The sequence below is a fragment of the Calypte anna genome, chromosome 2 (assembly GCF_003957555.1).
Source record: "Calypte anna isolate BGI_N300 chromosome 2, bCalAnn1_v1.p, whole genome shotgun sequence".
NCBI classification, from domain to species: Eukaryota; Metazoa; Chordata; class Aves; order Apodiformes; family Trochilidae; genus Calypte; species Calypte anna.
Genome location: NC_044245.1, coordinates 22,347,907 through 22,360,342, shown reverse-complemented (window position 1 = coordinate 22,360,342; position 12,436 = coordinate 22,347,907). Strand labels below are relative to the sequence as shown.

Below are 12,436 nucleotides of genomic sequence, written 5' to 3'. Positions count from 1 at the left end.
AAGAAAGGGTTTTTAGCTGCCTTTGCTGAGCAGTACATGTCAGGGGTATTAAACGCTCTTGGAATGGAAACCACATGCTGGTAACTTTCCCTTCCCTATGCTGGTTCCCAAACCCTCCCCAAGAAATGAGAATGTCTGGGACAGTACTATTTGATCCATGCCACAGGCATAGTAGAAGCAGTGCTCACAGTTTCAGTTTGTCAATGAAGCTCCAGCGCCTGGCGCATCCCCTGGTGTTGTTTGCTAATACACACACAGCCTTTGAGGACCTGAGCCTCAGCACTTTCTGTAGCAAACTCATTTACTTTGCAATTAACCTCCCTGTTCACAATTACTATCCTGCTTCCTTTCCTCTTTTCAGTCACTTTTAAAAACCAAGTCCTCTCCACGCCTGCCAGCTGTAATGCTTGCATGTTTGTTCACTGTCCTTGAGAGCAGAGGCAAGGATTCACACTTTTATTGTTTGTTCCACTCACTGTGAAGTGCAGCATACAATTGTGGTACTAAATCACTGTACTTAAGGCCTCATTCTTAATATGCAGATCTTATCAAGATGTATTAGAAGCATCAAGTAGAAAATTGACACCTCTGTATTTCTTCAGATACCTAGTATCTTTTTTAACTCTGTAAGAGATTTGAACCCTACAATTTATCCTACAGTATGCTGTAATCAAAAGCATCAATCTTCTTAAGGCTCTCCAATGCCTGATGCTTACATTTGCCATCCTTATTAAGTATAAGCATAACTGAGAAAGTACACACCAATTATGGAACACCAGTTACTTTTATAATATATAACATGAGCAGCCAAATCTGTATTGTAAGGAGACAGCTCAGAATGCTTTATATATTTATAACTCTTCAGAGTAAGGTGCTACAATTACTTGAGCTGTTATAATGCCTAAGAGGCAATCAGGAAGCCCGTTAGGATTTCTAGAAGGGCTCCCAGTCAAGTGGAAGGTCAAGCTCTGAATTTTACCTGAGTGAACACAGGAGGAAAGGCTGCCTCTGATCTCATCTTTTAAGTCTGCTTATTTTGCTGTATTTGAGGTCATGGTTTGGTGTGTTGAGAGTTTGAGATGTTTTTTAATTACTTACCCAGTATTACAGTATTGCTTACAACTGCAGTAGCTAAAAATAGTTTCTAAAAATTGCAAGTATTTTTATCCATATTTTATTCTTTAAAACCTGCTACTCTGAGCATCAGTAGGAAAATATTAAGGCAATCAGATATTTTGGCAAAAGCTTTAGATAAGCAACTCTCTTCAGGTAACAGGAAAAGCCATTCAAGGTGCTTACTACTTAAGTTTAAAGATGACTCACAGATCTAAAAAAAAATTCCTTGAAAATATTTTTTCTCCTGGAATTTTTCTAAGTGTACATACCTAAAAGCATCATCTGCTTAAAGAGTGGGTGTTCAAGACAAGACAAGGGAAACAAAGAATTTTTTTTGTCAAGTTTAACCACATTTTTCTGCCTTTGGTTTTACTGACTGTGAATGTTACACAGACTCTAGTAAGTCATTCTGTAAACTTGTTTAAACCTCTTCCAAGGAAAGAAATTTTTTTAACCTCTCTCAATTTGCTGTTTATAATGATCTCTGCCGATGGAAGTTGTCATGTATATAAATCAACATAAAAACTTAAAGGCTGATCCTCACAACAGATATCAAATTCAGTCCCCTGCAACATCAGTGACCCTTTCAGGTGAAGAAATAATATTATGAATAGATACACAGGCTAGGAGGTAGCTGTCAAAAAAAGAAACTTTAAAAAACTGACAGAAAAACAAAATAAAAATCCAATTTTATTTGTTCTACTTTCCTTTCCCCATTAGAAGTCATGTTGCATATGGATATAACTCTATTTCAGTCATCATTGTATGGAACATATGCTTTATATAATAGAGAAACCAGTGCTGTCAGTATTCTTTTTTTTTTTTTCACAAAATGAAAACTTGTTCCCCAATAAGAAGAAAGCTCTAAACCTGTGCTGCCCACATTTATTAACCTAGCCAAAATGAAAGGCGAATCTTCTCCACCAAGTGTTATTATTTTCAAATAAGACATGTCCTCAAGGGAATAAATTCAGAGACCATTTTTTGTTTATGTTGAGAGGAAGGTTAACTTCTGAGATAAATAACCACAATGTTGCAACAGTATTTTTTGAAGTTTACTGAAATACACTTATTATAATGCTAAGCAATAAAACATATATTGTACTGTACACACCTAATAAAAAACACCTTTTCCACATGGTATGCCATACACAGATCTTCAGTAAAGGAGATTAACAAAATAACAAGCCAGCATGTTTACATATTCAACACTTTTTTCAATGGGCTTTTTTTAATAGGGTATTATTACAGTGTCAGCACCAAAGCACATACAAAGGTGATTTTTCTATTGATTATTAGTAACCACAAAATTCATCACACCCAGAAAAATAGCTTTTTAGAAGTGCTGTTTATTCTGTGAGTAAATCACTGCCTTAAAATTGATGAGCCTTGCTTACATGGCCTCTTTGCTGCACTGGATAGCCAAGATTTATTTATCATTACAGTTAAAATTTGAAATCTTTGTATATAGCACTAACTTTCTTGATTGGGCCATCTAAACCATTTTTTCACATAGGTTCTTCTGTGTTTAAAGTGAAGTAAGTGTATACTAGGAACACTGAAGGAAAATACCAGTGTCTATTCATGTAGATGCAGATGACGTAATGACAGACTTCTGGCAAGGCAGAGCAGTAGTACAGCTTTGTAAGGATGTCAGGTAAGTATTCAGACAGCTAGAAGCAGCTGAATATGCATTCAGTGACTTTTACAAGATGTGTATTTATTATTTGGTATGCACAAACTATTTGCATACACATCACATTTGTGAGCTTTTGTCTTTTTGCTTTTATTTTCTAAACAGGTTCTCAAAAGCTACAGGACAATTTCCAGTCCAGTCCTCTTCAGGCCACTCCTGAGATGATGGGTACACCTCTCAGGCTGCTGTTTGGCACAGACCTCTGGCCACCCTTGGATATTCTGTCCCTATACTGTAATGCCTTCCAGCACAGTGGGGCAGCCAGCACAACATCTGGAGGTAAGATCTGGAAGTAAGCAGTGTCTTTCCCTCACTGACATTTCTTATTATCCAGTCCACTCATCACCCACCTTTGCCAGCATTTGCACCACAATATTCCCCAAGCAACTGATTCAAGGAGCACTGCAAATTCTTTTCCTGTCAACCTGTAATGCATAACCAGGAGATTCATGTAATCACCAACAAGGGCTCAAAATATCAAGATTTAAACTCGGTTTTCTAGTGTCTAACATAGGTGACGTGAATATATACCTTTTGCTCCTTCTTTGACAACGCCCACAAAAAATAAAAATAAAAAAATTTAAAAATCTATGTTCAAAGCTTTTCATACCTTGCAGAAAGCCATAGTTCCACTGCAAATGCAATGATTAGCACAGGAAATGAAAATTAATACAAAGAAACAATTCCTTCTGATCACTTCTGAAACCTCCCAAAAATTACTAAAATAATAAAAATCTCAATATGAAAACTTTTCTTTGAAAATAAAAGATACATAGAACAGCTTAATAAACATGTTTACATTTCAAGCAGACCCTCTGATCATAGTATTCAAACAGATTTAATTTCTAATTTTAATGTAAAAATCCCACCAATATTTTGCTATCAAAGTGTGTATTTTAGGAAGCTCTGTACTTATGCTTTCCAATCTAGTTTCACAACCCTTCCTAACATGTTACAATCTGAGCTGCAAACGCAGGCTGCAGATTTACTGCCGATTACAACTGAGAATTTTCTCAACAACATCAAATACATCTCAGCAGTTCAGTCTAAGCAGAATATAGATAGAATATTTCTGTTGACACAAATGTGCTAAATCTGTTTTAGAATGTGTTCCAGCAAAAACATCAATTGAAAAACTGATATCAACTAGAGCTGATTAATGTAGGAATTGTTTCAGAGCTGCATGCAATCTCCCAGCAATAGTTCCATGTCTTTACTTGAACCAGCTTGCCAATTAACGTTGTACATAACTATGAAACTGGGGCAAAATTTTGATGATGGTGTTTACATCTTATCTAGTATGTACATAAATTTAGTCAAGTATAAAAAAACCCAAAAACAAACAAAAGAAACCAAACCAAAACAAAAAAGCTGTCATTGAAGCATCTTATGACTGGGTACAGAACAATACATTTCTGAGCAGTGAACAGGCATGTGTATATGCCCCATGACAAATCCTGTAAATCATATGCAGAAGTTGATTGTACAAGACAAGCAGTGATATGTGCCCACATCAAATACAGAAATGCAGAAGTGAACGCTGAATATCTAGCTCTAATATTACAGTAGCTGCCTCTGGTATCCTCTCTACAGAATATAATCATGAATCAAGTTATTTTAATACTGTTCACTCAGAGTTTTGAAAGTTCAAAGTTAAACTGCACTGCTGGTTGGATCTTTAAAAAAAAGTGATTATAGCTGTTGATGTGAATAATAAATAGCTTTTTTAAAGCACCTTGCTCTTACTATTCAAAGTCTGCACCTATGGACTTACATGTGCACATATGTTTCCAAATACTGACTTTTTCCCCAGTGAAGACTGCTTAATTCCTTGGATGAACAAACTGAATTTTAACGGTACTGCATGTTAATCTGGGAATTTCAGCTCCTACAGGCTCACATTATGCATCTGTACTCCTTTTTGACATTGACTTGGCCCTTATTAAACTTAACTTGACCTTTTTAAACAATTATTCTGGATCTGTGGGGGGTGTTGTTTTTTTCTGGAGGAAGGGAGCTTGATTTTCGGGAGGGTTTGTTGGTTGGTTGGTTGCGTTTTGGTTTTTTGTTATTTTTGGTTTTTTACTGTTGTAAATGTAATGAACTTTCATAGAAGGATCTGAGATCTAGAGCTCTCAATGAAGGATTACAGTTTCTGCCATGCCTTGCAATCACTGTGATGCACTGTCATTCAGAGTGAAGATCTTGAAGGCATCATGGAAGATACGTCCACGCAAGAAGCAAGGCCTATACACGTGGACAGACACATAAAGCAGCAAAACTGAATCTCCCACAGCCTATTCCAGTGGCATTTTAAAATTACAGTATTTCGCAGGCAGATTAATTAATTTTTTATTCCTTTTCCCCATACACACACACAAAAGTCAACATTTTCCCCAAGGAATAATCTTTCACATTCTTCTTAATACACACCACAGATTTCCTGATACAAGTGGGAAAAATAACATTTGCAGGTAATGATGATTTAAGTAATCAGCTGAGATGGAATAAAAAGACTTAATGAAGGTTCTCCATCTCAAATGCCAAAAAAACCCTAAACTATAAAAATCCCAAGCCTTGTGACCAAAAGTTAAACAGTTCATCAGGGAAACCCACATTGGAAAAAAATAAATACTCTGTCCAGTCTTTATAAGCTTTCTTTTCCCTCTCCATTTAGTGACATTTTGCAAGGAGCTCTTGCAAATCCTTTCTGGCAGCAAATAAGTAGCTTCTGATTATGAGATTCTTCCGACTAGAGTTTTTATGCAAGGAACATAAACTCAAATGAAAACATTTGCATAAACCAATTTACTCGCTTTATTTAGTCTTTAAGTAGTCAAAAGAAAACATTCATTTTTCCAGAGGAAGGAGCTGGAGCCTCAGCTCCTCCCCATCACAGGCAGGCAAGCACTGACCATGGGCAGGAGTAGGCAGAGGAACAACCTTTACTGTTTACAGCCTGAGTAACAGCTCAGGCCACTATCTGAGAAAGCACCAGTTTCACAAACACTAGGTCTACACATCCATTTTCAAACTTGTACACAGTGTAAAATTAAAAAAAAATAAAAATAAAAAAATCTTTAAAAAATAAAATAAAAACCAAAACACAACTAAACTGCTACCCTCTGGGTGAGTAAAATGCATAAGAACTGAAATTAAGAAAGTAAATAGATGTAATGGCAATAACTCTGGAAGTAATGGACAAACAAGCAGTGCCCCATGAAAAATGAGAGAAATCAATCTGGTTTTAAGAACTCAATTGAGGGACCAATAAAAATATTAGAATGCTGGAAAGGCACTATCAAACATAAAGCACCTGTTTAACATTGCTGCTAATTGTGAGTGAAAGAAATGGCCCCACCAGAACTGGGTTGAAGATGATTAACTTTAATTGCAATATACAAAATGCTACCTACTGACTGAATGAGAAACAAAATATGCTCAAAAGTGATACATTACAGAAAAATAAGTTTAATATTAAGGTGTGAGCAGCAATGCTACATGTGGCTAAAAACACATTTTCTGAAGGTTCTTTCCATCTCTCAGAAATACAGAAATATGCACAGGAACCACAAAATAAGGAAGTAAGGTCACTATAAGGGGAAGCGTGGGCTGGACGAATGTTGATATTCCAGCACAGTGGAGGCATTAACATTGGTAGAAAACACATTCAGCCCACTCTGAGACACAGAGTGGCCAGAATCAGTGAGATCAGCAATAGTTAAGCAGGAGTGCCTTCCCTTAGTTTGTGCAAGGCCCATACCTTGCTAAGCCAGCTCCATGCTTCCAGCAGAGCATGCAGGATTCCCCCTGGCAGGTGGCCACTGCTGCTGGAGGCAGCTGCCAGAGACTTTTGGCACACAGAGTGAAAGCACCACTTTCCATTTTCTTTCCTATTTCTCCTTTTTCCTTCTGCATTATTTTGTTTGTACACTTGGCTGGTTTCCCTGCCCTCTGCCCACTCCCCCCTCCTTTATTTCATAGAAACTACCCAATATATATATTATGTATTGAAGATGCTGGTTCATTATATGTCTATTTATACTATATTTCTTAAATTTTGCTTGCCATGTGTTGCAGGAAGAGCCTTTCTTGCTCCTGAGGCTCGACGAGCTGCTAGCCTCTCCATCACCTCGCACCAGAGTGAGCTTCTCTCTGTGGGTGTGTCCCACCTTTATTGGCCCCCTAGTAATAGGGGGCCTGCCCTAACCAGGCACAGGTGGACTCACACCCACTCTTTGGCAACTCGAGGCACCTGGTTTATCTTGTTTCTCTACAGCCATGTGTTCTCTTTGGTAATGTCCAGGGCTCACCCATCAGTGATCTGAGGGTGAGCCTTCAGTGCTGCTGAGAATGCAGCCACAGTGGTAAAGGACGACTAATGAGCAGAACTTCATTAGTTACTTGGTCTTCCAGCTCATCACCCAGATATATGGTGGATCCTCCTTCTAACCTGCTTCCATCTATACCACATTTCACATGGTACACATTCACCATGTCTGGCCTTTAAATTGCTTACTCACAACTGTGCTTGGCACATACCTCACTGGTAGTAGACACAAAACTGGCATTCTTTGTGACAGACTTGGTGGTGCTAGCAATTCCCTGCTAGGACCAGGCAGATTGAGAGAGCTGTTCATGCCATGGCCCTCTTCATCTCCATTTATGGTCACTCATTCCCCAAATGCACTTAAATTTCTCAAGATATTTCCAAGTGCCCTGCATTATCTCCTACAGGGAGATGCTACTCACTCCTGGTTATACTTGCTTTAGTGCTGGAACAGCATACTTGTGGCTCACTATCAATGAAACAGTCATTATTTCCAAGTACCTGCAATGTACTTATTAGAACTACTGGAGCCTCTGGACATGGAGTGAGCGCTGTGCTTTTTAAAATGTAGCTCTGTGTAACCAAAAGGCACTTCCCACCCCCCATAACCCAAAGAAATTAGGCAAGCACAAAGTGCAATGGAGGAGATGCTTGACAGCCTTATTACAAAAACAGCCTAGAGAAGTATGCAAAAAATACTGTATTCAGCTGAAGCTGCAGGGTACAATGGAAGACAAATAATTAGCCAAGTCAGAAATTGGCTAACGTACTGGGTCTTTTGAGTCTATTTCCTTCAAAATACAAAGGGATTTTTAAATAACAGGTAGTAAACAAGACTTTGTTTATATGTCACCTTAAAAATCCACAAGCAGAACAGTGCACCCTAATAACATCCCCAGCTCAGAAATTATTCAGAAGCAAGGGGGCCATCTGCTGAATTCCCAGTACCATTGTCTGCTGTATCCTGCAAGGTTTGTTTGAAAGTTTCAAGCTGAATGCCAGCTTTGCTAAGCCTGCAAGGAGTGGCAGTAAACCTCTGAGCAGGTTTGGCTGCAGGTGAACATCGAAGCCTATCTTTTATGACTACAAAAACTAAAAACAGTACATGGATCAATGTAATCTCATGAGGACTCAAAAATCCTGTAGACAGTGTAATGAGTCTGACATATATGCAGTATTTCTCTATCATAAGGCATTTCATTAAATAGAAATTTTCAGAAATTCTCATATATTCTCATATATTTATGAACATAAGTTTCCAGATAAAATAAAAAAGCTTTAAGCACAGAATTAGGTCTCTAAAATAAACATCTCCCTTCAAACTGTCCTTTATCTTGGTGGAACTGTGCTCACATTCAGCATTCCCTTCCCTGTGCAAGTCTATCACAATTGACAAACAATCCACTGGTAACCGCTTCTTCCTCCACTCAGGTTTATTACCTGGAAGTTCAGATCCCAGCTTCAGAGAATTCATAGCCAGAACCTTTCCCAAAGTATGAAAGTGGGCAAAGAAAAGGTAGCATTTTTAAAGGATTTTATGACAATATTACCACACATTCATATGGACAAGGGAAGTGAATTGTCTTTGGAGCCCCCAGTATCTTGTTCTTCTAAGTACTGCTACAGCTAAAGATCTCTCTGCACACAGGTAACAAAGGACTAGAATTGTTTCTTACACAATAATAGCAAAGTATTTTAAATAAATACTACAGAAACATTCAGACTGAAAAATCCTTGTTCATATAGCCATGAAATTTGATAAAGCTATTTAAAATATTCACCACTGTTCTCATTTCTTAAAGCATAGCCTTAAGTCTACTGACATTTCATGGTCTGTTAGTACAGAACACTTTAAATAAAGAAAGGTACATGTTATCCATTAAAGATTATGTAGACTCATGCATAAGGCAGATCATAGTGTACAAATGCAAGATTGTTTAATGGTACAAACTATAAAATCAAATCTTTAAGGCTGCTTCCAAGTTGACATTTTAAAAGTTACTGCCAGAGACAACCTGTATCTTTCAAAGTTATAATGAAGTAGTATTAAATAAAAGCACAAACAGGGCGCAGGGAATACAAATAAATGCTACTTGCTTAAGACTGTTGTTAAGAAGTGGCCCCAAGTTTAACTCATAGCTTACAATAAATAAATACAGTTGGAGGCCTTACTTGCAGTGTGGGGTTGTTTTCCCTGCTTAAAACAATTTTACTACTTAAGTCAACACTAAATCTCAATATGCATGACTAATGCATTCGTAGTGTAAAAATGTATCCAGGTGGTGTTGTTTGCTGATCACTGTTCCCAACTTCATACACACACACATGAGCAAGAAAGGATATGGTCTGGAAAGTTGTAAGTTTATACACAGACTGCTCTAGAGAATTACTGCTTTCAGTATTTAATAGCAAACTATTAGCTACTTTGCCAACAAAGCATCCCTTTTTATTCTAGAAAAGTCTTAAAATCAGTACTCCCATACATAAATATGAAAACAGCACAAACAAATTAGTAGTAAATGCTAAATATGAAACACATAAAAGAGTTCAACAACTACAATTACTCAGCATTACTAAAACAATTTACCATATACCTTTATTCCTGTAAGCTGCACATCATGCCGATTCCACAGGACTTACCACCTGAAAAGACTGACTGGCTTCAAAGAGTGGCCACCAAAAATAAGCAAAAGGAAATACGAAAGGAAAAAAAAAATAATTAAAAAAAAAAGTGTGTGAAGAAGTGAATGCTTTCCCTCAAGAATTCAAAATGAAAGCTAAGGATTGCTAACATTCAGTCCTTCCTATAAAAGCCGTCCCAAGCCACATAAAATACCTCAGGTCCTAGTAATTTTTTTCCCTTTTCCACTAAACACTAGATAGTTAGCTTTAAACTAATATGTTTCAATTTAAAACAAAATCCTTTAAGCAATAAGAATCATCAATACTATTATTTGCTGGCCTTTTTCTCTGATATTTGTATTTAAACAAATACTACTCTGAGCCGTCATCAGAACTCTGTTAAAAAATGGGGGCAGACATGACATTCACCTCATTAAGTATTTAGAGTGAGAGGAGTAGTGTGCATACTCAGTAGGTAGCTAGAAAGAAAGGGTAAGAAGTTTGAAAGTGAAGGATTTGGAACACAACACTATTTGGAGGGTAATATCTTCCGGTATTTGATACTTCCCAACTTGAGTATCAGTTGTTTAAGTTCTACTACATAGAAGGTGTTCTACTACATAGAAAGTATTTACATTCAAGCTTCTTGCCACCTAAGGTCTTTGAGTTCTTATCCTTCTTATCTCTACAGTTTTGTACAGATATCTCAGTTATAAGTCTCTTCTTTGTTTTGGGAGGTTCCACACACAACAGTGAATCAGCTCCACGGGTCAGAGAACATAAACAGTGCTCAGCCAGCCTCTGATTGATGGTATCTACGGAGCAGTTACATTATATTGTACATGAAAGACACAGCAGTAGAAGGAAGAACCTGCAGGTGCTGTATCAGAGTATGCTAGCATACAACACAGGTGACTTTAAAGTATAATGAAATATTCGTCATTTTCTGACTTCAAAAGTCAAGAAACAGAAAGCAGAAACTCTGGCATCACAGGCAGTTTCCAAAAGGTATTTGGGAAGTGTGTTACGGGGCACAACTCGAAGCCAGAGGGAGTTCCAAAGGGAGACTGGAAGCACCCCCAGTACGTCCACATGTCCAGTGCGGAGGACGGCAGGTCCGTACCCTTCAGTATTAACATAGGCAGATCCAACATATCCCTAGGAAAAGTTCAGCTGCGGCTGAACTAGGCTAGGGAAGCGGTTACTATACTACTACCATCGCTAGTCAGAAAGGCTACAACGCCCCGGCTGCCCCGCAGCCCCAGCACCCACTCTCCCCTACGAAACGCCTTTAGCTACTCAGAGACCCTCTGCGGTAGCTCGACGGATCTCTGATCTCTGCAGGACCTTCCCAAACTTCACGCGTGCTCTGCCCTAGATGTCGGTCTCGATAGGTAATTCCCGACACGCCGAAGCCGAACGCGCATTTCCCTTTTTATTTTTTTTTTTTTTTTTCAGCCGAAAACAGGTCAATCTCTCCCCTTCCTCCGCAGCGTCAAAACCGTGGACAAGGTACTAAACCGCGACACCTGGAGCCGGCACTGCGCTTTCCCCTCTACCAGCCTCCAACTTTTCTGGCGAGCGTCAGAAATTAACCCTTCCCTCAGCATGAGCCCGAATCGCGGCATACGGAGAACCGCACCTTCACAGGAGGTCAACCCCCTGCCCCGCCGCGGCCAGCCAGCGCCGTCTCCCCGCCCTCGTCCCCTCGTCCCCACGCAGACGGCTGCCGGCGCTGAAACTTTGTCGAGCCGCCCGGCGAGGCAGCGCCCACGCCGGCCGCCCCGCCGAGCGGGACCCGGGCACCATGAGCCCACTGGGTCAGAGACACCCCCCACCCTCACTTCCATCCTGCCGGCCGCCCCCGCTGCGTGGGCATCCGTGCCCCCCCTCCCCGCAACCCATCCGCCCGCCCCGCTCCTACCGTGCGGGGGGCAAGTGAGGGAGGGAGCGAGGAGGTGGCAGTTACCGGCGAGCGAGCGCCCTTCTTGCAGAGCGGTCCCCTGAAGACGCCTTTGATGCCGCGGTAGTGCCCGTTGCTGAGGTGCCGGGAGCTGATGACCAGGTAGCACGCCATGCGGACCCCCCGGGCGGTCGGCGGGGGGGAAGCCAGGCCGGCTCCTCCTCGGCGGCGGCGGCGCTACCCCCGCCGGAGCAGAATCCCGCATGAAGGAGCGGGCGGAACCGCAGCAGCGATCTCCCCCCCCCGCCCTCCCGTCTCATCCAGCGCCCGGGTTAGCGCTGCCAGCAGCAGGATGCACTGAGGGCGGCAGCAGCGGCGGCAGCCAGAGCACATCTGAGGGAGCGCGGAGGCCAGTCCGCATGCTGCTCCGCGGGTGGGAGACGGGCCCGGAAAGAAGAAGGGCAGACCGCAACTTGCACAGTCCGCCGCTGCCACAGTCCCTTCCCTCCTCCCTCCTCCTTAGACCAGGCTACCGGCAGCCGACATCCGGAGGGGAGTTTCTCCGCGGCAGCTCGATCGGCGGCTGCTCCCCATGCCTCTTCCCTGCGCCGGGCTGGGTGGCAGATGCAGCCGGCCGCCGCGGAAAGATCTCGCCACCCCGGTCCTCCTGTGCCGCCGCTGCAGCCGCCACCGCGCCTCGCCGCGCCTCACCTCACCTCCGCCGGGGGGTGTGAGGGGGGGCGGTGCGTGTTGGGAGGGGGGCGGAGGA

General features: G+C 41.3%; 1 protein-coding gene across 1 annotated transcript in view; it reads right to left on the bottom strand.

Annotated features, from left to right (window-relative positions):
- ZNF804B (zinc finger protein 804B) overlaps positions 1–12,060 on the bottom strand; it is a 207,788-nt gene extending 195,728 nt beyond the window's left edge. Inside the window, exon 1 of the mRNA XM_030445901.1 lies at positions 11,734–12,060. Within this exon, the coding sequence (XP_030301761.1) occupies positions 11,734–11,841 (108 nt within the window). The 5' untranslated portion in view covers positions 11,842–12,060. The remainder of the gene's footprint in view (positions 1–11,733) is intronic.
- Positions 12,061–12,436: the final 376 nt, after the last annotated feature.